This window comes from Polypterus senegalus, chromosome 11 (assembly GCF_016835505.1).
Source record: "Polypterus senegalus isolate Bchr_013 chromosome 11, ASM1683550v1, whole genome shotgun sequence".
In the NCBI taxonomy this organism is placed as follows: domain Eukaryota; kingdom Metazoa; phylum Chordata; class Cladistia; order Polypteriformes; family Polypteridae; genus Polypterus; species Polypterus senegalus.
Window position 1 is genome coordinate 94,077,280 of NC_053164.1, and position 26,240 is coordinate 94,103,519.

General features: G+C 39.2%; 2 protein-coding genes across 9 annotated transcripts in view; both read left to right on the forward strand.

The window, feature by feature from the left end:
* The first annotated feature begins 617 nt into the window (after positions 1-617).
* Positions 618-10,476, forward strand: LOC120539316 (testis-expressed protein 52-like). 4 transcript variants are annotated; one of them, XM_039769270.1, is made up of 4 exons: positions 618-636; positions 1,555-1,719; positions 2,313-2,865; positions 8,706-10,476. In XM_039769270.1, exons 3-4 carry the CDS (start codon positions 2,333-2,335, stop codon positions 8,920-8,922), a joined length of 750 nt encoding a protein of 249 aa, XP_039625204.1. In that variant the 5' UTR covers positions 618-636; positions 1,555-1,719; positions 2,313-2,332; the 3' UTR covers positions 8,923-10,476. The 4 variants fall into 4 exon arrangements, with proteins under 4 accessions (XP_039625204.1, XP_039625201.1, XP_039625203.1 ...); XM_039769267.1 differs by lacking the exon at positions 618-636 and adding an exon at positions 671-862; XM_039769269.1 differs by lacking the exon at positions 618-636 and adding an exon at positions 671-825.
* Positions 10,477-17,789: 7,313 nt separating this feature from the next.
* Positions 17,790-26,240, forward strand: part of LOC120539317 — a 36,400-nt gene continuing 27,949 nt past the window's right edge. For 3 of the 5 annotated variants that reach the window (XM_039769273.1, XM_039769271.1, XM_039769272.1), the window contains exons 1-2: positions 17,793-18,112; positions 24,262-25,501. In XM_039769273.1, coding sequence (XP_039625207.1) covers positions 17,822-18,112; positions 24,262-25,501 — 1,531 coding nt within the window. In that variant the 5' untranslated portion in view covers positions 17,793-17,821. Of the gene's footprint in view, positions 18,113-24,261; positions 25,502-26,240 lie in introns of all 5 variants that reach the window. The other 2 variants (XM_039769275.1, XM_039769274.1) reach the window with 2 other exon arrangements.

Genomic DNA, 26,240 nt, shown 5'->3' on the forward strand with positions numbered 1-26,240 from the left:
TACAAACACCTGATAAAAAAACTATTACAGACTATCCCAAAATCTTATAGTCACAGCGTATTGAATTTGACAGAAAGAACATCTCACAAAATAAAAATGAATAGGGTATCCCAATCTAGACTCATTAACTAAAACAAAATAAGTAAAACTTAAATCCCTGTGCCAAACAAAAATAATCGACAATATGCTATAGTGAAATAAATATATTTTACAAAGCGAGAGAATGCAGAAAAAAATCACTTTCCACAATCAGGTTATTCTCAACCAGTTTAGCACACGAATGCCGCTGACATCTTGTGCGCGTTATGTTTTCGTATTAAAGTTTGTAAAAAAACAAGCGGAATCGCCCAACATCTCTGATGAACGACGCTCACGAGTGTTGCTGCCATGAACGTTTACGTATGTGTCATGTCGTTTATTAGGTCCAAAGGCAGCGTTTGACATGTAGCCTACTACCGCAGACGCTATATGGGAATTTGTTGGCAACCGTTGCCATGAACTGGGTAGTTTGTGTCGAATTGAAATAAAGACCCTGTAATAAAAGTGCAGCGTTACTGCGACCCATAGAATGTTAAAACGTAGGTCTATCAGCCAGCGCATGCGCAACTGGGGACAGGCGTGACTGTTGCTATGGAGGTGATTTAGTTTGCAAACAAGCCCAGATGTTTCTTCGAATGTGTTGAATGTGTTGTTCTTCAGAACATTTAGCGCTCGAATCCGCTTAAAAAGTTACAATTTAAATATGGTTCCTCATCGTTCTATTCCTATTCACTGGAAACATTATAGCAAAGCAAGAAAAAACGAAGAGGATTTGTATGTGAGTGGGTAATGGGCGTTTTATTGGAAAGTATAATCTGATAAGGTAGGAGACATCATGAAAAGATTTGCAGATACAAAGTAGACACCTCAGTTGGACACCGACAGAAAATTTGTAGTCAAACTTGACAAACAGAGAATCGATTTTCTGGGGCACTTACGTCCAGTTTGTTAACTGAGGTAGATGACTTGTCCGCCTGCGCCTCCCCTAGCATGGAATCTACTAATCTCCAGTCTCCAGTCGCTCCTAATCTGTGTGGCGCGTTTCGAGTTTGGAAGAATTTGCATCGCTGAACATAAACTCGCCTCCATGCATTTTTAGACCTAAGAAAGCTGTCGAGAAAACAAACCAATATTGTATCATAAGAATAAATTCGACTTTTAAAATGTCTTTTTCTTTTGGTGTTTTTAGTAAATAAGGAAAATTACGCACCTACGCAGCTATACAGACAAATACGTTTTGAGAATGTAAAGGAAAAATGTCCTTCTAAAACTCACCAAAAACAAATTCAGTGCTAGCGGTTAGCTGAAACCTCAGAACAATTTTCTATTAATGTGCGTTAGTTTAATACATTATTGGAAAATATGAAAGATTCTACGAAAAAACATTCGGCTCATATAAACACATAATATGCGTCATTTTAACCCTGATGGTTTTACTGTGTATTTTAAAGAATTGATGAAATGTGTCATATGCCTCATTTGCCATCTATTCATTTTCTGACTCTGATTTTTCAGGACCAAGAAAATGCTGGACATACAAACATATAATCCTTCACACTGAATCAGTGCCTAACTGTATGTCTCTTCAAAAAGCCCGTGAATGCAGAGCAGCTGGGAACCGACCTGGGCACAAGGAAGGGTCTTTCAACATCTGGATTAAATCAATTCAGCCAGTTTCAGGTACTACTTGTACTTCTGCTTTGAAAATATTAAGCTAAAATAACATTCAGCATCAGCTTTATTTGTTTTATTTGTCAGTGTTATTGGTAACCCAGCATTTTCTCTTACAAGACTTTGAAAAGCCAGTAGCAGAAACAAGGCAGGAAACTACTGTATATACCAAGATAAGATGCCAGTCCAAGACTAGGCACACACACACACAATCCCTTATTCTGGACCATTTCATGGTCGCCTGTACAAATAACCAAACTGCTTTTGGAATAAAAATGTGAGAAAACTTGTGTAAGCATGGGAGGAACATGCCAAATCTACACAGACAGTGCCAGGGTTTGAATGCAGGACTTGGAAAGGGAGACTGTGCCACTTGTGCCACCATGAATTGTAATTCAGCCACAAGAATGCAGCTAACAGTTCACTTAGTGTTCAAATATTACACCCCATACTTGTGCAAACAGTTAGAAGCAAAGTAACACACATGCTTTTGACTTGACTTTAAACCACCAAGCTTTCTGCTGCAGCGTTCTTTAAGCTGGCATGAGACTAAAAGTTAAATGTTTTTTAATATAATTGTAATTGTGTACTCATTTTTTAAGCATTGTAGTCAAAGCAGAAGATGGAAATGGCTGTTTGGCCTAAGCCAAAACTGACAGGCTTCTCACCAAGACCAGGTCCAAGGAGAACAAACCACCCAACACCATTGAGCTCAGACATAAAGCTGAAAGTTCAGCAAAGACTTCATTCTCCTGGAATCCTCAATCGTCTTAACAAATCCAACAGCCGCTATCAGCAGTGGCTAGAGTGTCGAGGGGAGCAGGATGATCCCCATCAGAATCAAACCTGGATAGCTGAGGCACCTCCTTCTTGCCGTTCCACGGTCACCGATGCCATTGCTTCCTTGTACCCTCTGTCTCTACCCAAGCCTTCAAGAATGGGCAGTAACACTTACATGCATTTTCTTTCCCAAAAATGCCCACCACTCTCCAACTTGCCTGTTCAAACCTGTGTCAGCCCTGGTAGGAGAGCATTTGCAGTCAGTGGCTCCACTTCAGAAAGAAAAGAGTGGCAGCAGCTTAGAGTCAGAAGTGAGGCCCGAGCACCTCCACTGGATGATGAGGGCAACATACTCCCTCCAGAGAATTTTAAAAGGTAAGACAATGACAAAACAAAAATAAAATCGCTATAGTTTCATATAAAGTTGGCTAATAAAATGCAATGGAAGAATAAACTTGTGCATGAGTAGCAAGGTTATTATAATTTTATCTTTTTATAGTAATTTCTAATTAAATATTTTTTATCTAATTATACTGTAACATTCAGTTTTGTTTTAAATTAACTTCATAATGTATTTTTAGTTTAATGTTTTATTTAAAAAATTCTATTTTATGTTCATCAGCTTCAGTTAGAGTTTTATTAATTATGGCATGGTTAAACCATTATGATCGTGTTGATGTTTCTATTACAATCGCACAGAATGGTGGACTTAATGGGTTTTGATATACAGTAATATTTGTTTAAAATGTTAGTTGACCTACCTACATTTATGTCCTGTTATAAAGAAGCAAAAACCAAACAAGATACTGAAAATTAACGATTTTATGAGATAGGTATATTTTTTGATCGTTTGTGCTGAACAAACTGCACATTTCCATGCAAATTATCTGTCCAAATTTAACTGGAATAAAGCAAACAACAAATGGCTGAAGAGGTGTAATACTACAGAAACGTAAAGGAGAGATACAGTGGTGTGAAAAACTATTTGCCCCCTTCCTGATTTCTTACTCTTTTGCATGTTTGTCACACAAAATGTTTCTGATCATCAAACACATTTAACCATTAGTCAAATATAACACAAGTAAACACAAAATGCAGTTTTTAAATGACGGTTTTTATTATTTAGGGAGAAAAATTGCCCCCTGAACCTAATAACTGGTTGGGCCACCCTTAGCAGCAATAACTGCAATCAAGCATTTGCGATAACTTGCAATGAGTCTTTTACAGCGCTCTGGAGGAATTTTGGCCCACTCATCTTTGCAGAATTGTTGTAATTCAGCTTTATTTGAGGGTTTTCTAGCATGAACCGCCTTTTTAAGGTCATGCCATAGCATCTCAATTGGATTCAGGTTAGGACTTTGACTAGGCCACTCCAAAGTCTTCATTTTGTTTTTCTTCAGCCATTCAGAGGTGGATTTGCTGGTGTGTTTTGGGTCATTGTCCTGTTGCAGCACCCAAGATCGCTTCAGATTGAGTTGACGAACAGATGGCCGGACATTCTCCTTCAGGATTTTTGGTAGACAGTAGAATTCATGGTTCCATCTATCACAGCAAGCCTTCCAGGTCCTGAAGCAGCAAAACAACCCCAGACCATCACACTACCACCACCATATTTTACTGTTGGTATGATGTTGTTTTTCTGAAATGCTGTGTTCCTTTTACGCCAGATGTAACGTGACATTTGCCTTCCAAAAAATTCAACTTTTGTCTCATCAGTCCACAAGGTACTGTATTTTCCCCAAAGTCTTGACAATCATTGAGATGTTTCTTAGCAAAATTGAGACGAGTCCTAATGTTCTTTTTGCTTAACAGTGGTTTGCGTCTTGGAAATCTGCCATGCAGGCCGTTTTGCCCAGTCTCTTTCTTATGGTGGAGTCGTGAACACTGACCTTAATTGAGGCAAGTGAGGCCTGCAGTTCTTTAGACGTTGTCCTGGGGTCTTTTGTGACCTCTCGGATGAGTCGTCTCTGCGCTCTTGGGGTAATTTTGGTCGGCCGGCCACTCCTGGGAAGGTTCACCACTGTTCCATGTTTTTGCCATTTGTGGATAATGGTTCTCACTGTGGTTCGCTGGAGTTCCAAAGCTTTAGAAATGGCTTTATAACCTTTACCAGACTGATAGATCTCAATTACTTCTGTTCTCATTTGTTCCTGAATTTCTTTGGATCTTGGCATGATGTCTAGCTTTTGAGGTGCTTTTGGTCTACTTCTCTGTGTCAGGCAGCTCCTATTTAAGTGATTTCTTGATTGAAACAGGTGTGGCAGTAATCAGGCCTGGGGGTGGCTACGGAAATTGAACTCAGGTGTGATACACCACAGTTAGGTTATTTTTTAACAACGGGGCAATTACTTTTTCACACAGGGCCATGTAGGTTTGGATTTTTTTTCTCCCTAAATAATAATAAAAACCATCATTTAAAAACTGCATTTTGTGTTTACTTGTGTTATATTTGACTAATGGTTAAATGTGTTTGATGATCAGAAACATTTTGTGTGACAAACATGCAAAAGAATAAGAAATCAGGAAGGGGGCAAATAGTTTTTCACACCACTGTATTTCATTCTCCATTGCACAATTCACTTTTTTTTACTGTCCCACCATAACTTTTACTCATGCAGAACATTTCATATTAAATTTGAGGTTGGGAGAAATAGCATTAGCTGTGTAGACATGTGAGTTTCAATAAATATACTAACTTGGGCTTCTTTGCATTATTTGTGTTCAACTGAGTATGATCCTTAAGGTGCTGCCCCTGCCAAACATAATGTCAACATTTGCTGTCTTGCATGATGTGGAATTAGACTTGCAAGTGCGTTCTGATTACTGGTGTTTTTCATTCTTTCTTTTCCTTTGCCCAGAAATAGGTCTGACTTCGTAGGTGAATTTTAATGTCGGTGGTGTTTTTACTCTTACTGTTTACAGCACAAAATGTATCCCAATCCAAGACAATGCACTTACTATTGATGCTTTCAGTGTTGTAGTCAAAAAATCGCTACTGGGCTTTGCCATTTTCTTCCACCATATTGATCTCTGATGTCATCTCAGTCACTTAAAGTTTAAATAAAGAACTTCGCACCTGCCAGCCTGAAAAGTTACCAAAATCAGAAAAATAAATTTTACTGTTTTCTGACAGATATAAGCATGAAAACCATTTGGGGTGTGACTTAGGGGGGCCCTTGGGGTTGAATCAGTGTTCAGGTCCGGCCTAGCTGTATTGAAGAAAACACATACAAACTATTATTTAGTGTCAAGGCTTAAGGATAGCCAAGAGTTAAATAGTCAATGCACAAGAACTGCAAGCAGTCTTTGAGCTGAGAGTAACAGCAGCTAAATAAGCGTATGGCCAGCCATTCCATCCAGCTAGCCATTTTCTGAACTTGCTTATCTAAAGCAGGGCAGCAGGGAAACTGCTGCCTGTCCCAGCAAGCATTGGGCGCAAGTCAGGAAGAATCCACACGTTTATTGCTTCAAGGTGTTCACAGAAGGTTCTTCAACCTGTAAAGCTCTTTTTATATTGGTGGACAAGTTAATACTGGAAATGCCTGAATTATTAGCCTTAATTTATATGTACACCCTGCAACACTGACCTCTTTACCATTCATTCATTCATTCTTATCACAAACAGCCGTGGCCGAGGCTGGCTACCTCAGCTTCAATATCTTATCAGGGCCCTCCTGTATGGAAGCCTACACCCTTCAACACCGAAACTATTACTGTAAGGCCTACACTTCAAACACATGAGCAAAAAAAGACGCTTGGCTACCTCAACTTTAAATACCTTAGCAGGGGCCACAGTGTTGCCTGTATCCTTTGATTCCTTCATTGTTACTCCTAAAGGGCTGCACATTTACTCTAACAGAGGCCAGGAGCTTCTCCTACCAGGTTACATTTTTCCTTGGTTTACTGAATGCTAACTTTGAAAGAGCTGAACAAATAACAATCACTTTCATGATTCAGGGCAGGTGATATCAATAAACAAGGCAAGTTTCAATATGATGATGTTGAACTTTTAATTCAATCACCACTTATGTTTATCTGCAGAGAAAACAGTCATCAAATATTAGAAGTGAGAAGGAAAAGAACACATACAACCTAAGCAATTCAAATCAATGTCCATATAAGCAAGCTTCACTTCAGTATAGCCAGGAGAGAAATGTCAGTGTAGATTAAAGCATATATATTTCTTAATCCAACTAAGGCATTCTTTAAAAAATGTGCCATCATAGTGCGACCTTTCTCCTCACCTCTGTTGGGGTGTATTTTCTTGTTGTGGGTGACACTGTACTTTTGTCCTCTGCCAGCATGCTGTGTCGATGTGTCGTCAGAACAGCCTATACCCTCACTTTTTCTCATAACAAAGACTGTGTTTCACATCTCGCATATCAAAAGTCATATGTCGTCTGTCTCACTCACAAGCTGTGTGGTGTCTGCATCAAACCAATAAAGGGGCCTTCTCTTATACCAATTTGCCCTCGGGATTAATAAAGTATCTATCTATCTATCTATCTATCTATCTATCTATCTATCTATCTATCTATCTATCTATCTATCTATCTATCTATCTATCTATCTATCTATCTTATATAGTGCCATATCTATCTATCTATCTATCTATCTATCTATCTATCTATCTATCTATCTATCTATCTATCTATCTATCTATCTATCTATCTATCTATCTTTATGGTTATGTTTACTATGAGATACCAGTCTAAAACAAAATGAGTTTTAATTTAATCCACATTTGGATGCATGCTGCTGGGTGCCACCATCTTCTATAAGCAATATATAATGAAAAGCGCATCATGCATCAGCGCATAAACAATATGGCTGCTGGCATGCTAAGATAGATGCAGAATGACAGAGAAATGATAGTAATAACTTAGAAACTTCCAAAAAGAGATAGAATGTCTTCAAAGGAGACCAAATTAAGATTCATTACATGTATACTCATTTGTTGATATTTTTTGCTAGACATGCAAATTTAATTTTTGTTATTTTTTTATATTTCTAATAGACACCATAATAGTGTTTTCCTATATGAAAGTGACAACGTTTGGACGACTTACGTCAGTTCACCATTTATATTATATAAAATCACACCAGTGATGCTTTACATTGGCATGAGTGTATATGTGTATTGATAAACACCTAAACATCAACATAATAAAAATATGACACCAAGACAAATATCAAAACAGTGAAAACAATTTAAAAAACACGCAAAAGCACCCCAAAATCCTGACAGAAATGAAATACGTATTCACCACTTTCTACAACTGAGCATTTTTATTGCAAATTGTTTCCAGGTCAAAAGGAGATGCAGCCTGTGGTAAGACTAATGCAGACCTTTAGCCTTATTATTATCATCCAGCTATACTGGAATGGTCTGCTGACGACAACAACCAAAGAGATCATTAGAACAGTTTTGACATCTGTAGGACATCAACCCAACAAATTTTCAAATAATCTCTAAATTTGCTTGTCTTGTGTGCAGACATTTCCCAGAAGTAGAACTGTTCATCGTGTACCCAGGATTTGTAAAGTGAAAAGTGAGGCTCACCGCAGCCACTGAATAATGGAGCAGGTGTATCGTCAGCTCTCATCTGCCAGCTTTGAGTATTCAAGTATTCAGATCTGCACTATAGCATGCAGTAGCTATGAAGAAAGAAACCTATTATGGGAAATATAAAATACTATAAAATGTTAAATACTAAATGTGTGTTTCCTCATAGCACCCATCTGTCAATGCAGAGTTTCTCTGTCTCAAATAGCCATAGATGCAGTATGCTGTGGAGCTATTCTGTGTTGAGTGTTTTGAATAAAGGCTGATCAGTAGCAGAACTACAACATCTCGATCAATAACACTTGTAAGATTCTGTTAGTTGTGTCTACATAGCAGTAGGTGATCGGTTTGTTTTTTATTTTTATGTATTCAAAAATGGCAGTAAAGCTCACCTAAGAAGCCAAGATATGGTAAGAATTTTCATTACAGGAGATATCATATTGGGGTTGATGTAACATCTAGGCAAAGTTAATTTTCACCTTGTTCCAAATGCTGTGATGAGTGATGGCCCCTTATACTTTTACTTGTAATGACACGTTTGATAACAGATGGTTGGAAGGACTCGGGCACCTAAAGATTTTGTATCCTTTACTTTTTATTACAAAATCAAAACACCTTTGTCCTTATAGTCTATTTTTGCTGTCTTCAGGCATTACACAAACAGAAAAATGAAGGATTTTCACAGCCCCAGGATGGAGACCAGGATGACACCGGCCATGGGTTCACCTCGTTCTACTGGATCTGGGTTCCCGACTCAAATGAGTGTAATGTGTCTTGCAAGAAACAGCCCTGTCTATGAGCAGCTGATTAACAGTCACTGGTATACACTGATACAGCAGCGCTCTCCTTACTTGCATGAAGGATAAAAGTGAACACAATCCATCATCTGTCTAATGATGATCTTTTGACAGTTCCAAATAAGTTAAATCCAAATCCGTGACAACATTTGGCCTTGAAGAGGTATCATAATACTGGAAAATTGATTCCTTCTGTGGTAAGTATGCTAGCACAATGAGTGGTGCTAGTCTGCTGCTTCTTTCCAGAGTACCCACATCTCTAACAATAAACTAATAATAATTCATTACATTTATATAGCGGTTCTCTCAATTCTCAAAAGTGCTACCAAACAAGGGAGGACCCAAACCCATGATCCCCTTACTGCGAGGCAGTAGCACTACCACTGTGCCTCTGGGCACTCCAATATCCACCTGTATGTCAAAGCCATTAATCTTAAGTTGCTTAAAAATTGGCCCTGGATGAATGAGTTTGTATGTATTGTGTGAATATGTGCTGTGATGGTTCACAGCATAATTTCCGGGACCAGCAGAATCCTGTATTGAAAAAACACTTTCAGAAAGTGAACAAATGGATGACTTCTGCATTAGATGCTTGTTCCATGTTTAAATGACAAAATTTTGATGTCTGAACAACTTTTACTTGTTGGTAGAGCAGAGGAAAGCAAATGTTTGAAGAAGGTCCTGCATCTCCTGACTAGGAACTGTGACAGCAGCTTGGTCCAACTCTATTAATGTTTGTTTCTAATATTTGCACTAGTTACTTCACTTAGATAACCAAGTTTTTATTGAAATTTATTACTTAATGTTGACATATTGAATCAATATTATTAATTATTAACATAGTAATTGACATTTTTATTTTGTTAGCTTCCATGGCTTTTCCACGATGTAAAAAAAATCTCCACGTTATTCTTCAAAACTAAAATATGTTATAGAAAAAGTCTGAATTACAGCATTCTGTGCACTTCGTCATTTATTGTACATATGGAAATTGCATTATAGAGGCAGCATGGACAAGAGTTAAATTTGTGGCTTGGTCACTAGTTGTTTTTACATTTCCTCCCTATTGGTAAGGATTTTCTTTAGATTGTCTAGTTTTATCCCTCAACACAAAGATTTCTGGATAACTGGCAACTCAAACATGGCCAATGTACTTTGGGATAACCTGGCATCCTATCTCGAGTTGGTTCTACGTATTAATCTAATTCTGCTGAATGGAAAAAGCTTCAGCTCACGGTGTCTTTAGAACAGAAAAAGCAAGTTAAGAAACTGAATGGATGAAACTGTATTAAATGTCCATTTTTGGAACCCATTTTTCAATTCTGGGGACAAATAAGAGTTTGAGGTTATCCAAGAAGCACTGGGCCTAAGTTAGGAATCAACAGTAGAGGGACACAGTCCTATATCATAGATTAAAATCACACTCACTCATTTTGGATATGGAGTCAACCATGCATGCCTTTAGGAAGTGACAGGAAAATGTGTTACTGTTATGTGTAACGAGCAAACTGCACACAGATAGTGATTCGGCCACAAGTTTAATCCCATTTTACTATGCTACCATACTACCAAAACTGTAGTATAATGTAATAAAATAAAGCATATTGAGCATCTTTCATTTAATTATTTTCTGAATGTGTCATGCTGTAATTGCCGTAGAATGATCGCTGTTTCAAGGGCCAAACAAAGTGAGCTAAAACTGACTAATAAACATAATTTGTAAGCCTACTTGCAAAAACAAATAAAAAAGAAGTGGACTAGACAGTGCATGTAGAGTAAATGTATTATGATTGCATAAAGCTGATAATAAATTGAAAATTAAATGTTTAAAATAAATATTTGGGAAAAAAGTTAAACAAATAAACTATTCTCCACATAGTACAATCTACACTAAAAGATGTTTCAGATCACTGGTGCTGGCTCAACAAAATGTAATTCCCATTCCTTTTCTCATGATATTATTCTGTGTAGACATGACTGAAAGTTTATAAATATGGCTTCTATAGATACAGGAGTAATAGTCTAACTAAATTGAAGTTTTCCTCAGGTAATTTTTTTACACATGGTTTCATAACATGAGAACATACAAACGCTAGTAAGGAGCACATCGCTTAAGCAGATTTACATTTTCTATTAATGAAATGAAATTTGTATTTCAATACATTCTTGTTTATCATGCCATTAAAGAGTGTCATTGTATGACATACTGATCAGTGTACTACTACTAATAGTCATCACCCTCTCGATCAACCCACAATAATGCTCAGTTTTCTAGGGTGGGTATAAAAGGTGTAACTTTCTTATAGTTGGAAAGCAACACCCAATCATGTCCAGTAAAGTTGGCATCCTCTAACCTGATGTTATCCTCTTCTGTTATGTCTGACCTTCATGGTGATCTCTATCAAAGAAATGGAGCCAGAACCTCTGTCAGACCTTTATCATTTTCTCCTGACATCAGGCTGTGCCCAATCAAAGTCTTCCATCCACCCCTGTGTGGTCACCCCAGTTAATGTTTGGGTTTCTCCACACTGACAAGAACACCCTGGACAATATACTGCCCTCTTTTTGCTAATTAACAACATTTGAAAAATGTTTTCAATTGAGAGGCGACCATCAGTGTTTCACACTTACCTTGCTAGCTAATCTGAACTGCCTGATATTGCCATCTGCTTTTTAAAATGTGTGGGAACTCTGTTTCTACTCTCTAACTTGGTATGTTTTTCCAGATTTCAAAGACCTAAAAACGTTTGTCAGAATAAAGGCCCTCTGTCTGTCATTTGTAGTGATTTCCATTCAACTCTGGCTTTCTGCCTTAGTGACCGCTATAGTTGACCTGACCAGCTGCCTACTACTTAGGCTCATTGAAGACCTACAAACTATGGCTGTTCAGAACATCTTCTGTTTCAACTTTCAGTACTGTTGTCAAACTTGTTTACTTCTCTGTAAGTAACACATATGCACTGTTTTTTGTACCATAACTCATTGATCCTGTCTCCACAAGTGAAACTCACAATCAGAGTCCATTTCCACATGAGATGGAGGTGTAGCCATTCCATGTGAAAGACTAGAATTCCTCATAATTGATCGCACTCACTAGAAGTTCTCCGCACACCTTCATTGTTGTTTTTGGAGTCCTATCCACTGGACCCAACACATATACCTGTGGTGATAATTTGTCAACTATGCCCCCTCTTCACCCTAGTAACCAGAGTTTGTGGTCTTGAGTGTACTGATCTGGTTAAGATCAAGGAGGTGCTTACCCTGATCACAAGTATTCAGTTACTTCCATCAAGGCCCACATTAAGTGCTAAAGTCTCCTAATATCTCTACGGAGTCAGCAGGTGGCAACTTGTTGAGCATGACATCTTGATTTCAGAATGTGGCGACGTATTACATTTTGGTTAGACATGAAACAGATGATTTCACTGTGCTCTGCGAAAGTGTCAATATATTTGAATGTGTAATATTTAAGACATATAACTTGGATGGTACAAACACCAATCATAATTTTCCACAGTTGCATAAACCTGACATACTCGTGCATAACATGTAAATAAAATGTAGAACATCTCATACAGACTTGTGCTTATTTCCAGACTCAACTCGAACCTCAGGCTGCAACATCAGGATAGGCCAGAAAGCACTCCAGATCAACAACTAAGGGCCACGTGGCCCAAACTAGAAATACTCCTGGACTAGTCTTTGCCTTCTCCTCTACAGTTAGGAAACCACTGACTCATCAATCAGTCTCTTGCTAACATTTCAGAATTTTTTTCTCTTTTAACTTCCTCCTTTGACATTTTCCTTGAGCTCCTTTTTAACAAGTTTGTCTAATTTGTAACTCGGCTGTAAATATTTAGTTCATTCCAAACAGGAAAGTGTTCTTCCTTATTAAAGCCAGCCAGTCCACCATTTATAAACCTGTACAACAAGTGTCATGTCTACAAGATGGCCTTTTCATCTATTGGTAAGCTTCGTTTCTGGCCAACGCTCATTCAGCTGGCATCTGTGGCTTTAATAAAATTGAACTCCTTTCTACTGTTTAGTTGTGAGGCATTAATGCACTCAGTACTGAGGATCATTGTTCCTTTCTTGCATCGCAAACCTGAAAACTGAAGTTCCAGGAGAAAGCCCACACAAATATGGAGAGAAATGTATAAACTACACAGAGAAAGTAACTGGGCTTGGAGTCCCAATCATATGAGTCATCACGTATCTTAATTACATTACTCTGTTCATTAATTCTCAAACCCACATTTTTGCAGAAAGCAGATGCACATCCTGGTTGCACTGGACAAGGGGTGACATCTCTTACCTGTTCAGTCTGCAAATAAGGGTCCAGAACATGCTGATGCTTTGGGAAACATCCTGTGTTGTTCCAGTTCCAAAGAAGGCAGCCACCTCTTTACCTAGTGATTACAGACCAGAGGCCCTTACATCCCACATCATGAAGCCCTTCAAGAGGTTACTCCTGGATTATATGAGTCCTCTTGTGAAAGACCACCTGGACCCACTGCAGTTTGCCTAAAAGACAAAGATTGAAGTGGAAGATACAACTATATATCTGCTTGTTCCCATCTGGACAAAGCTGGCAAGTCTATGAGGATTTTGATTACTCCAGCACAATCAGTACCATCCAGTCATGACTGTTAAGGGGTGAACTCAGGGATATGCAGATGGATAAGCCTATGGTATCCTGGATAATGAACTATCTGTTGAGCAGACTGCAGTTTGTGAGGTTCAAGGACTGTGTCTCTAATATGTATGTGAACACCTCTGGAGCAGCACAAAAAACAGTATGGTCTCCTTGTTCAATTAATCCTGTATACCTCGGACTATACATATAACACCAGGTTAGGTCACTTGCAGAAGTACGCGGATGATTCTGCACTAATGGGGTGTATTAACAAGGGAGTGGTAGGGTGTGTAAGACAGAGCATAGGAATCTGGTGGAGAACTTTCCTTTCTGCAGTTTAATATCAGCAAGGAACGCGTGAATTTTGTCTCAACTCACTATTCAGGGATTGGATGTTGAGGAAGTGCACTGCTACAATTACTTGGGGGTCCACATCAATGAAAGGCATGACTAGTCTCACGAAACAGTGGAATTATCTAAGAAAGGGCAGAGCAGAGTCTTTATTCTTAGGAAAATGTGTTCCCTTAATGTGGGTAGTGACATCCTTCAAATCTTCTAGAACTCTGTGATGGCTAGTGCTGTTTTCTACAAAAGGGAAGTTATAGGACACAGTCTTGACACGCTGGTGGTAGTATCAAGAGAAAACTGAGTGCCATTATGAACAATGTTGCACCTCCTCTGTCTGACACACTACCACTGAGGAGTTTGGGCTGGTGAATTATTCAGCAGAAGAGTGTAAAGAAACGGTAGTGGTGCGCCTTTATAATAATGGCAATTTGCCTTTATAATGTCTTACTATGACACTGTGTGCTCTTTATCTGTCTACCCTGAAAGTGATGCCAGCATTGTGCTGTAATGCTATTACTGTTAAATATATTGTTAATGAAATGCTACCTCCATGTACTGCAGTACAACATTTCTGGGTCATTTTCCAGACTATGACTTTAAATTAAATGAAAGAGAAATGATTTGGAGATGCAGTTGATCCTGCTTCTGGAATGAAGATCATGAGAAGAATGAAGATCTTAATGAGTGAGACCACTGGCTCCAAAAAAGTTTAGATTTAACAAAGATTCTGTACTTTCTCCCTACAGGAAGTGTTTTCTCCACCAATGAATTAGGTTCACTGCTATGAAATGCTTTGTGGAAATGACCTTTTGCTTAGGGTGCCATCTCATTGCCACAACAGTAACAGAAAGACGTCATGACAAAAATAGCTACATACTTAGCTTGTACTGAAGAATTACTCAGCCTCCAGTGCACATCAGTAAATGCAAATAAACCCAAATCAGGATGGGAGAATGAATTCTCCAGAGGTTTGTAAGGTTACGTTCTCTCTGCCTTCACTGTTAGCTGAGATGCTCACAGTGCTCTGGCCATTATCTGTTCCAGGTGTTGCTGAAGCATGGTCAAGTTTATGGAGGGACAAAGTTTAAAAGTCTCAGGTTGAGCAAGTTAGCGGTTGCAGTGCTCAGGGGTCTGGAGTCCAGTGTTTGTGAGATTCCAAATAAAAGGATGTGTTAACACCCTATTGTAACTCTAAGAAATATTACTTTGCTACAGTATTTGAGTCATTGTGCCTCACAAACCTTCTGCAATGACCCTCCCTTCCACCCCAACCACAAATATTCTGAAACAGCTTTTTTTAGCATTTTGCCGACCATTAAATTCCTAATCACACAAAGATGCAACACAATGACAAGAACGTCTTCTTGTTCTTCTTTTGGCTGCTCCCATTAGGGGTCGCCACAGTGGACCATCTTCTTCCATATCTTTCTGTTCTCTGCATCTTGTTCTGTTACACCACCACCTGCATGTCCTCTCTCACTACATCCATAAATCTTCGCTTAGGCCTTCCTCTTTTCCTCTTCCCTGGCAGCTCTATCCTTAGCATCCTTCTCCCAATATACCCAGCATCTCTCCTCTGCACATTTCCAAACCAACGCAATCTCGCCTCTCTGACTTTGTCTCACAACCGTCCAACTTGAGCTGACCCTCTAATGCACACATTTCTAATCCTATCCATCCTCGTCACACCCAATGTAAATCTTAGCATCTTTAACTCTACCACCTCCAGCTCTGTCTCCTGCTTTCTGGTCACTGCCACCGTCTCCAACCCATATAACATAGCTGGTCTCACTACTGTCCTATAGACCTTCCCTTTCACTCTTGCTGATACCCGTCTGTCACAAATCACTCCTGACATTCTTCTCCCCCCATTCCACCCTGCCTGCACTCTTTTTCACCTGTCTTCCACAATCCCCGTTACTCTGTACTGTTGATCCCAAGTATTTAAACTCATCCACCTTCACCAACTCTACTCCTTGCATCCTCACCATTCCACTGACCTCCATCTCATTTACAAACATGTATTCTGTCTTGTTCCTACTGACCTTCATTCTTCTCCTCTCTAGAGCATATCTCCACCTCTCCAGGGTCTCCTCAACCTGCTCCCTACAATCGCTACATATCACAATGCTATCAGGAAACATCATAATCCATGGGGACTCCTGTCTACCTGTCCATCACCATTGCAAATAAGAAAGGGCTCAGAGCCGATCCCTGATGTAATCCCAGCTCCAACTTGATTGCATCCGTCACTCCTACCGCAGACCTCACCACTGTCACACTTCCCTCGTACATATCCTGTATAACTCTTACATACCTCTCTGCCATTCTCGACTTCCTCATACAATACCACAGCTCCTGTCGAGGCACCCTGTCATATGCTTTCTCCTGGTCCACAAAGACGCAATGCAACTCCTTCTGGCCTTCTCTAAACTTCTCCATCAACATCCTCAGAGCAAACATTGCATCTGTGGTGCTCTTTCTTGGTGTGAAACCATACTGCTGCTCACTAATCATCACCTCACTTCTTAACCTAGCTTCCACTACTCTTTCCCATAACTTCACGCTGTGGCTCATCAATTTTATTCCCCTGTAGTTATTGCAGTCCTGCACATCCCTCTTATTCTTAAATATCGGCACCAGTACACTTCTTCTCCACTCCTCAGGCATCCTCTCACTTTCCAAGATTCCATTAAAAAATATGGTTAAAAACTCCACTGCCATCTCTCCTAAACACCTCCATGCTTCCATATCATATATCATATCATCTGGACCAACGGTCTTTCCATTTTTCATCCTCCTCATAGCTGTCCTTACTTCCTCCTTGCTAATCCGTTGAACTTCCTAATTCACTATCTCCACATCATCCAACCTTTTCTCTCTCTCATTCTCTTCATTCATCAGCCTCTGATGAAAGTACTCTTTCCATCTGCTCAACACACGCTCCTCACTTGTGAGTACATTTCCATCTTTATACTTTATCACCCTAACCTGCTGCACATCTTTCCCAGCTCGGTCCCTCTCACCAAAAATCTACAATAATAAGGAAAAGCAAGAAATACAACAACAATAATAATTAGAAAAAATGTATTTATTTATGAAATAAAATTATATAAGTAGGCTATTTATAAGAATTTAAAGTTCCTGCTTACAGAAGCTTGGCATATGTATAACTTTTCCAGTAGCAGAGGTAACAGTGCCATATTCATTGTTATAAATGGCAGGTTAACCTGTTTGATTTCTGTCTAAATAGTGTTATTGTGTGCTTTATAGAGAAAAAATAATAGCAATTCATGTTTTGAAGTCTGGACCATGAGCACAAATTTAAGGGGCCATAGCAGTGACTGAGGGATATGTAGTACTTCACTAATAAAGGAACAAAGACTGGCTTTATTGATCCAACCATTCATCTTACGGGCAGACCTCAGGTTGTGAGATTTGAGCACTGTGTGTGTCTCTGATGTGGATGTAAGCAGCACTGGAGCACCACAAGGAACTACTGTATCCTGTCTCCTTTTATCTTCAATCTGTACACCTCAAACTATAAATATAACATCAGATTGTCGCTTGCAGAAACTCTCAGATGATTCGGTACTTATGGGGTGTATCAATTAAGGTAATGAGAGTACAGGAGTCAAGTGGAGAACTTTGTTTCTTGGTGCAAACAGAATTGTCTGCAATTTAACATCAGCAAAACCAAGGAACTGGTTATTGACGTTCGCCACACCGAAGAGCCACTGTGCAATGCATTTATCTAAAAGACAAAGTTTATTGAAATAGTGATTGAACCCCCACACACATACATGCTCAGACTTTAGCATTGTTTGTTTTAACAACTGTAAACCTTCTTGTTTAGGTTGGTTAATATGTAACGCACCTAAGGTCCTTTTCTTACCAGCAGATCATTGAACCCAACATAATCTAGCATGTGAACATATATAAATGAATGTGCCTGGCCACACTGTGCAGATACCTGTAGGCACCATGGCTCGTCTAACATTTCTTATTTTAGCCTTTTTTAGTTTACCACAGTTCCAAAGGGCAGAAGTGGTTACAGATTTTAGTAAATGTCAAGATTTCTTTTACAAGAAGACTGCACCAGCTGGTTTTGACCAAAACCTCATTAAAATCTGTCAGAAGTATAAAGATCTATACCGTTATGCTACTCTGTATTCTACTTTCCACCGTATACCAATTTACAGCGCTTACAAATTTAATTTTACCTGTGGGACGAATACTGAAGGCAGACGTGCAACATGGTTTATTGAGAGGCAGGTATGATGCTTGTTTTGCATGTTTTAAATTAACTGCTCAGGTTTGAAATAAATTTTACTTCCATTCCAGTGACTGGTTGGAAGATTGCAGTCATGTTCTTGGAGGAAGGTATCTGCTGTTATATACGAGATGCACAAGCACAGAGTCTGCACTCTGAGAGAATACTGTTTAATCCAACAATCAACAAAACCAAATATTTCTAAAACATGTAGTTCAACAGAAACAAAAATATATGACTAAAATATTGAATTTATATGTTTATGATTTACATGTTTGTGATTTAAGATTTCCTTTTGACAAAGTGAGCAGTGAGCAATTTTTGGTAAGCCTGACCTGGTTTGACAACAGATGGATTATAGGTAAAAACAAGCAGGTTTTCAATATCTGGAACAAAGTGTCACTATAAGAGAAATGTTTGTCAATTAACCAATCCTGTATATTTCTTCTGCGGTGGGCTGGCGCCCTGCCCGGGGTTTGTTTCCTGCCTTGCACCCTGTGTTGGCTGGGATTGGCTCCAGCAGACCCCCGTGACCCTGTAGTTAGGATATAGCAGGTTGGATAAAGGATGGATGTATATTTTTTGATGAGTCACACAAAACAACATGCAAATATATATTCAGTATTTTATATTTCTTACAATACCATTCTCAAACCTCCTTGAACCAATATGTAGGTGTTTATAAAGCATATTTATTTTAAAATAAATAACTAAGGAGTACTGCAGCCCTGGCAGGTCTTGGGCAGCTGAGGCAGTTTTCACTGGATGGGCGCAATTAGTCAGCTCTATGTCCATGGACAAAAGCTCTGCTTTAGTTTCCTATATGGTTTATGTATCCTATTGCTTTGAGATTAGGTTAAGAAAGTGCACCTCGTATTGACTCACACTTTAAACAATGTTTAGATTTTAGCAGTCTGGTCCAATGTTAGTTTGTGAAGTATCTGTGCAAGTACATATTGCAGACTGGAGCTTTTTTTTTTTTGGATACTGATCTCCAGACTTATTGTTTGGTTTGCCTATCGCATGTCTATATTAAGGTAAAGTTACCTGAGAGGAAGAGAAAAATGTAATTGCCAGTCTACAATGACTCCACCCGTCCACAGGTATCACGTTGTTCAGTTCATCCCAGGGAATTCCATGAGTCAGCTCACAATGTCAATGATGATGTTCAAATATGTGGATGTAGTTTATGACATTGTTACAGCATCAATTTTAATGTCCCATTCCAAATTCTGAACAAGATAGCAATGACACCAAGTTGCAAACTCAGTCATCATAATTATCACATTTAGTAAAGAAGGCAAAATGAGCTTTCCCACTAACTAGCTAGCGAGCTAGCTCTGATAATGTTACACTATGACAGATGGAATGGATATTCGGCCTTCATGAAATCACTGCGGCTCCAGTAATATTAGATATTGGCACAGTTAATTATATTACTCCAGGGAATATTAGGAAGTGTTGGGCCTTGAGATTGTAAGGTAATCACCACAATACTCTTAAAAGTAAAGGTGGCAGAGTGTTTGTCAGAGCGATGCTATAGAGGAACAATTTTTAGTTCCCAAAAGAAACATCCACATGGCAGTTACAGAAAGAATCTTTTATCTAGATCTCTAAAGGATCATAAATAACCATGATAGATGATTACAGATTTGTTAAATACCAATGCATTCCTAATTTTAATTGGAGTTTTGCTGCATGCAATAGCACAGGCTAAGTTCAGCTTTTCTTGATCTGTAAGTATCCAGGCTACTATATATTAAACACTAGCTGTGTTACCCAGCTTCACCCTGGAAATTTCGTATGACGATTGACCTATTAGAGTGTCGTTGGTTAATCGGGCGTATCAGAAGTACTATGTCTAAGGATCTTCTGCATACAATATCTTTTTTTTACCTAAGGCTAATGTTATTGACTGGCGATGTGTTGTATTGGTTAAAAATCTGAACTTCAGTCCCTGTGGGTGTGGGTTCAAATCCTGCGACTGACAATATGTCACCATGAGCAAGTCTCATCACCTGCTTGTGCTCCAACTGCAAAAACCAATGAAAGTCAATCAATGAATCAATTGTATATCAATTGTTATAAATTGCCTTGAATAAAGGCATCAGTAAAGCAATAATATTAGGTCATGTGACAATGCGGCTTCGCTGCATGCTCCCATCTTCTGTCTGAGAGCCCTTGAACACAACACCGTCAGTAATGTCACCGATGAGCTTGCAGTGAGGCACTACAATTGAGCAAGGGGATAGTGTACAAAACTGCCAAGTACTTTTATTAAAACAACAACAGCAAAAACAAAGTTCAAATTAAATAAAGTGCAGTGCTTCAAAAAAGTCATTAAATAATCCATAAAAACATAAGTGAAAAGTGGAGGTTAAAATTCTTTAGAAAAAAACTTAAAAACAACGAGGTTAAAAACAATGCAGGAAGCAGTCTTTTAAAAACAAAATAAGCCCTGTGTCTTCTTTCCTTTGGCAGCTTCACTGCTTCTCCCATTTGGGCTTCGCAACAGGGGAGTCGCCCTGCTTGCAGCTGGCCTTCTCTCCACTCACCTACCGGTCAGTTCACCTTACTGATCCCTGGCTCCGGTAGGCTCCACCAAACAGTGACTTGGGATCCCCCAACGACCAGGGCTCTGACACTGGGGAATCCACGTCCCAAGTTCCAAGGCCCGACTCCCGCTGCCTTTCGCGGAGAGTTATCCGCCTTCCGATCACTCCCGCTCTTCACTATAAACTCAGCGGGAGCGACCACTATGACTACTCCCCGGATGTCTGCCCAACACCCAGGCTCCCTGCTCAGCTGCACGCGAGCCTGCACCGACTTTCTCCTCCTGCTTCCTGCCTTCTCCTGCAACCTCCGTTTCTTTCTGTCTTTTTGTTTTCTTTCAGCCAACTCACACTTCTATTTAATTAAGAGGACGTGGCAGTTATGGCAAATCAGCAGCCCCGAGAACAATCACGGATGCGCTTGTGCACATGTGCACTTAGGTGAGAAACACCCAAATCACGAAGCATCTAAGGAACCGCTTCAGCCACACAGCCACCACACACCCTCACTAAGCTGCAAGCACGGAGATTATTGATTAAAACTGGCCTTTTAACGGGAGCTGTGGACCTGCTATACCACAGGTCAATGGAGCTGCTTACTCTTGAGCATGCTATAAGCAATTGTCCGTAAAGAAAACATTCCTGCATTAGATCAGTTGAATTTTGTTGATGGTCATTGAAAAACACAGTTTTACAGGAAAATGTACAGTATTCATTTCAAATAAAATGGGTAATCTATACTAATAAAAGGCAAAGCCCTCACTGACTGACTGACTGACTGACTGACTCATCACTAATTCTCTAACTTCCCATGTAGGTAGAAAGCTGAAATTTGGCAGGCTTATTCCTTACAGCTTACTTACAAAAGTTAAGCAGGTTTCATTTCGATTTCAATTCTACACGTAACGGTCATAACGGTCGATAATGGTCAACAACATCCGCCATGTTGAACTTTCTTATTTATGGCCCCATCTTCACGAAATTTGGTAGGCAGCTTCCCTGTGCTAACCGAAACCGGTGTACATACTTATTTCGATGGTATGACGCCACTGTCGGCCGCCATATTGAACTTTCCAACGTCACTAATTTTCCAACTTCCCGTGTAGGTAGAAGGCTGAAATTTGGCAGGCTCATTCCTTACAGCTTACTTACAAAAGTTAAGCAGGTTTCATTTCGAAATTCTACACGTAACGGTCATAATGGTCAACAACGTCCGCCATGTTAAACTTTCTTATTCATAGCCCCATCTTCACGAAATTTGGTAGGCGGCTTCCCTACGCTAACCAAAATTGATATATGTGTGTATTTTGGTGGTATGACGCCACTGTCTGCCGCCATATTGAATTTTCCAAACGTCACTAATTCTCCAAGTTCCCGTGTAGGTAGAAGGCTGAAATTTGGCAGGCTCATTCCTTACAGCTTACTTACAAAAGTTGGGCAGGTTTCATTTCGAAATTCTGCACGTAATGGTCATAACGGCCAATAACGGTCGACAACATCCGCCATGTTGAACTTTCTTATTTATGGCCCCATCTTCACGAAACTTGGTAGGCGGCTTCCCTGCGCTAACCGAAACCGATGTACATACTTATTTCGATGGTATGACGCCACTGTCGGCTGCCATATTGAACTTTCCAATGTCACTAATTTTCCAACTTCCCGTGTAGGTGGAAGGCTGACCCCATCTTCACGAAATTTGGTAGGTGGCTTCCCTGCGCTAACCAAAACCGATGTACGTGCTTATTTCGGTGGTATGACGCCACTGTCGGCCGCCATATTGAATTTCACTGCTTTTCACAGATGGGAGCAGGTTCACCGTGAGAACATGTGACAGATGTGAAACGGTCTGGAGGAGCCATGGAGAACATTATGCTGCCTGTAACATTTTTTGGCATGTCCGGTTTGGTGGTGGGTCAGTGATGGCCTGGGGAGGTATATCCATGGAGGGAAGCACAGGCTAGACAACGGCACCTTGACTGCCATTAGATATCAGGATGAAATCCTTGGATCCACTGTCAGATCCAATGCTGGTGCAGTGGGTGGAGGGTTCCTCACCTCAGACTGTCCAGGAGCTCATGGATATACAGTATATACACATACACACACACTTTAAGTCCTGCATGCTTCACGCGGGGCCTCCATGGATCGGATTTGTTTTTCCAGTATATCCCACAAATGCTCATTTGGACAGAGATCCGGGAATTTGGCAGCCAAGCTGAATTCTTTGTCATGTTCTTCAAACTATTCCTGAATAACTTTTGCAGTGTATACACGTATGAGAGTTGCTGCTCTGCACTTTTTTTTTTTACTAGATTTAGGAAGAAACTTATACCATATAGAACTTCTTTCACAAGGTTATTACCTTTCAGTTACAGTAACACTGATACCATAATACATTAGTTGGCTTTGACCTAACCACTAAGTTACAATTATTGTTCTCAGAATCAAAGTAGGTGTGCTTATGGTCTGATGTAAGCAATGATTTGTTTCTCTGCTAGTCAGCTTTTTCTAGACACATGGAAGAATCATCAACCTATTTTCTTTCTTTGTTTTAGGAACTTGTCTCCTTCTTTGCCTTGGTCACACATTCTGGTTGCGGGCAGAACCGCAGTTTCTTTTTGAGGTGAAACACGCTGAGTCAGTCCTCTTGTTTGTAACAAAATCACATCTTCTGCTAACTGGTTATAAATCAGGTCCCATTTTCAGCAAGACAAACACACTTCTTGTGTAATTGATGTTTTTCAACAAGGTTTGGACTAAGGGCCATTTTGTCTAGCTCCAGTATTTTCGGACTTCGGAATTTTCTCAACCTCTACTACAGCCACACCTTATAGGCAATGGGGGCCAGCTATGCATAGCCATATTACGGCCAGGTTTTAAGTAGTGAATTTGAAGATAACAGCTTCAGGGGCAATGTACAATGGCTGACCCTGCCCTCTGATGCTGGTTTTCTTTGTAACTATCAAGCATACTTCTATTTGCATTCACTGATGTGGGTGGTGGTCTAATGATTACCTTTCTAGTCTCAAAGCTCTAGAGTGTTGGGTTTAAATCCTGGCACAGACACAGCACGTGTGGCGTTAGCATATTCTTTTTGTGTATCTCTGAATTAATTGAGATTACACTAATTCGAGGATTTTGTTTGGCTCCATGTGGTTGTGTATGCATGTATGCAGTAAGAGTGTTCCAGTCTTATGTCCATTGCTCTCAGGATAGCCTCTTGTTATACTCTAAATAATATGCAGTATTTATATACTGCATATTATTTACTGTTTTAGAAATACAATCAGTATTACATCTGTGATTTCTTTTAAATCAAATGAAAATACAGATACATGATGAAATGTTTTATAAGCCTTTATAAAATAATTATAAAAATGTAGAAATTATTTCTCCTGATTGGTGTATACTGACATGTTTGAAAATATGTAGCATGACTACAATTCATGCTTTATACCACAGTTTCTTTTAATTGGAAATAATTCAGAATGAGGCAGACACTTTTATTCCTATAAAATAAAGTGCTGCTATTTATTGCTTCTGAAACAGCTGTATTGATTTTACTACTAACACTCTTACTGTTCTCTGTGTATTTCTAGCTCTCAGACCCAAGTGATTCTCGTGATTATATGGATCTCCCACGAAATGACAGAGAAATTCTAAAACAAAAACAAGCTATTGATCGCTTTTATGAAAACACAAACTATGACCGGGGTCATTTAAATCCAAATAATTTTCAGTGCAATGATGGGAGGATTGCAACTTTCACTCTCACAAATGCAGTGCCGATGGATGCCTGCTTTAATCGAGTTCACTGGAAAGAGTATGAAGATGAAACTCGGAATGTTCTTGAAGCTTTCAGCAATAAAGGAATCGCTTATCTTGTGTCTGGAGGAGTGCCTTCAACGAATAAGATTCCCATTCGAAAGATAGATGAGACAGAAGAGCAAAGAGATTTCTCCATGGTGACTGTTCCTAGGTATATATGGACTGCTGTATGCTTTGAGGCTGATGATCCCACTGAGTCTTTTTCTTTTGGTTACTTGGGTAGCAACAAGCCTGATGCCGTTATTGAGCCAATGAAAATCCTAGAACTTGAGGAATATTTACAAGCACTCTATGAGAATCCATCTCTAAACATTTTTCAAGATGATTGTGGTGCCTCTACTCAGAATTCTCAGAATATTCTAAGAAACCTAGAAAAAAAGATCTTTCTGCCACAAAAAGGAAGAAGCATGTACTCCGATTCTGCACCAGAAGTAAGAAGTATATGGGATGCTACTGTTTCGAGAAAGCGGCACAGAGCATCAAGCCAAGAACCAGTTGGACATAAGAGAATAGTAAAAATGGAAATGGACTTATCTTTTGATAATTTAAATGAATGGCAGATAAATAATGAAATATTCAAGGAGCAGTCAAAATTTTCTTGTGTTTTAATGAGTGGCCATCTCACAGCATCAGTTCATAGTTATCATCATATTCAGCATCGCTCAGACAACAAACTAATTTGTGCGCTTGTTCCTGAGAAATCAAGCTATGCGTCAGATGTTACTGCTGATGGGACAAGGTGCCTGGAAGGGAAAATATGTTCTGTCTCATGTCTAACAGAAAATGGCATTAAACCATGTTGTACATCATCATGTCTATATGACTATGAGAGCAAGTTATTCATATGTTCTTCTGGAAATCAGTGTGTTATCTGTTCTCCTCAATACTCCACCATAACCCAATCTGGAAAATCTTGCAAAAACAGTGAGTGTGCCACTCGAGGTGAAAAGAAATACTGGTGTTACACAGATGGTAAAGTAAAGGAATACTGTAATCCACCTCCTGTACCAGGTAATATGATCTAGTCTTAAAATACCATTTTCAATTCTTCTAAACTGTTTTTTAGCGTTCAGTTATTTCTTTATTTTATACTAAACCATAATACAAAAAGCAATACTCATTTACCAAGTGTATACAAAACAAAGTTATTCAACAGATCTGGGAAAAAAAATAACTTTAAACTTTTCCACCTTTCTCTTACTCCTACCTTTCCTTTATCTCTCTAAATCCTAGAGTGTCAAAATATCAAATGATACAGTATTCTTATAAAAACTAAAAAAGGGAATTTAATTATTCTTTTAGGATTTTTGCGGCTGATTTCCACCCATTAAAGTTATCAAAGAGTCATCATTAATTCTGATTGAAGTTAACTCCGAATCAGTTATACAGTACAGTACATTTAAAAAATTGGGTGCACTGGTGCTTTAGAGCTAATTGATCTGGGGACCTCCTGAAAGAGGCTATCAAAGGTTTTATAGCAGAATCCCCAGCAAAAATGGGGATCTCCTAAACTGTGTTCGTTATTTATTCTTCATGTAAAGTATCAAGTTAAAAGAGACATAGAAAAACATGTTGTTCATTGATCTGATCACATACCCTCAACTCCTCTGCCTTTAACACGATATTGATAATTACTGTTGTAATTAATTACATGTTGGAACTTGTTTATCACTTCAGGGAACATAAGAGATACTCAAATCAAAGCAATTACTTCACATTTCACCTAACTGGACTAGAAGAACACTGATGT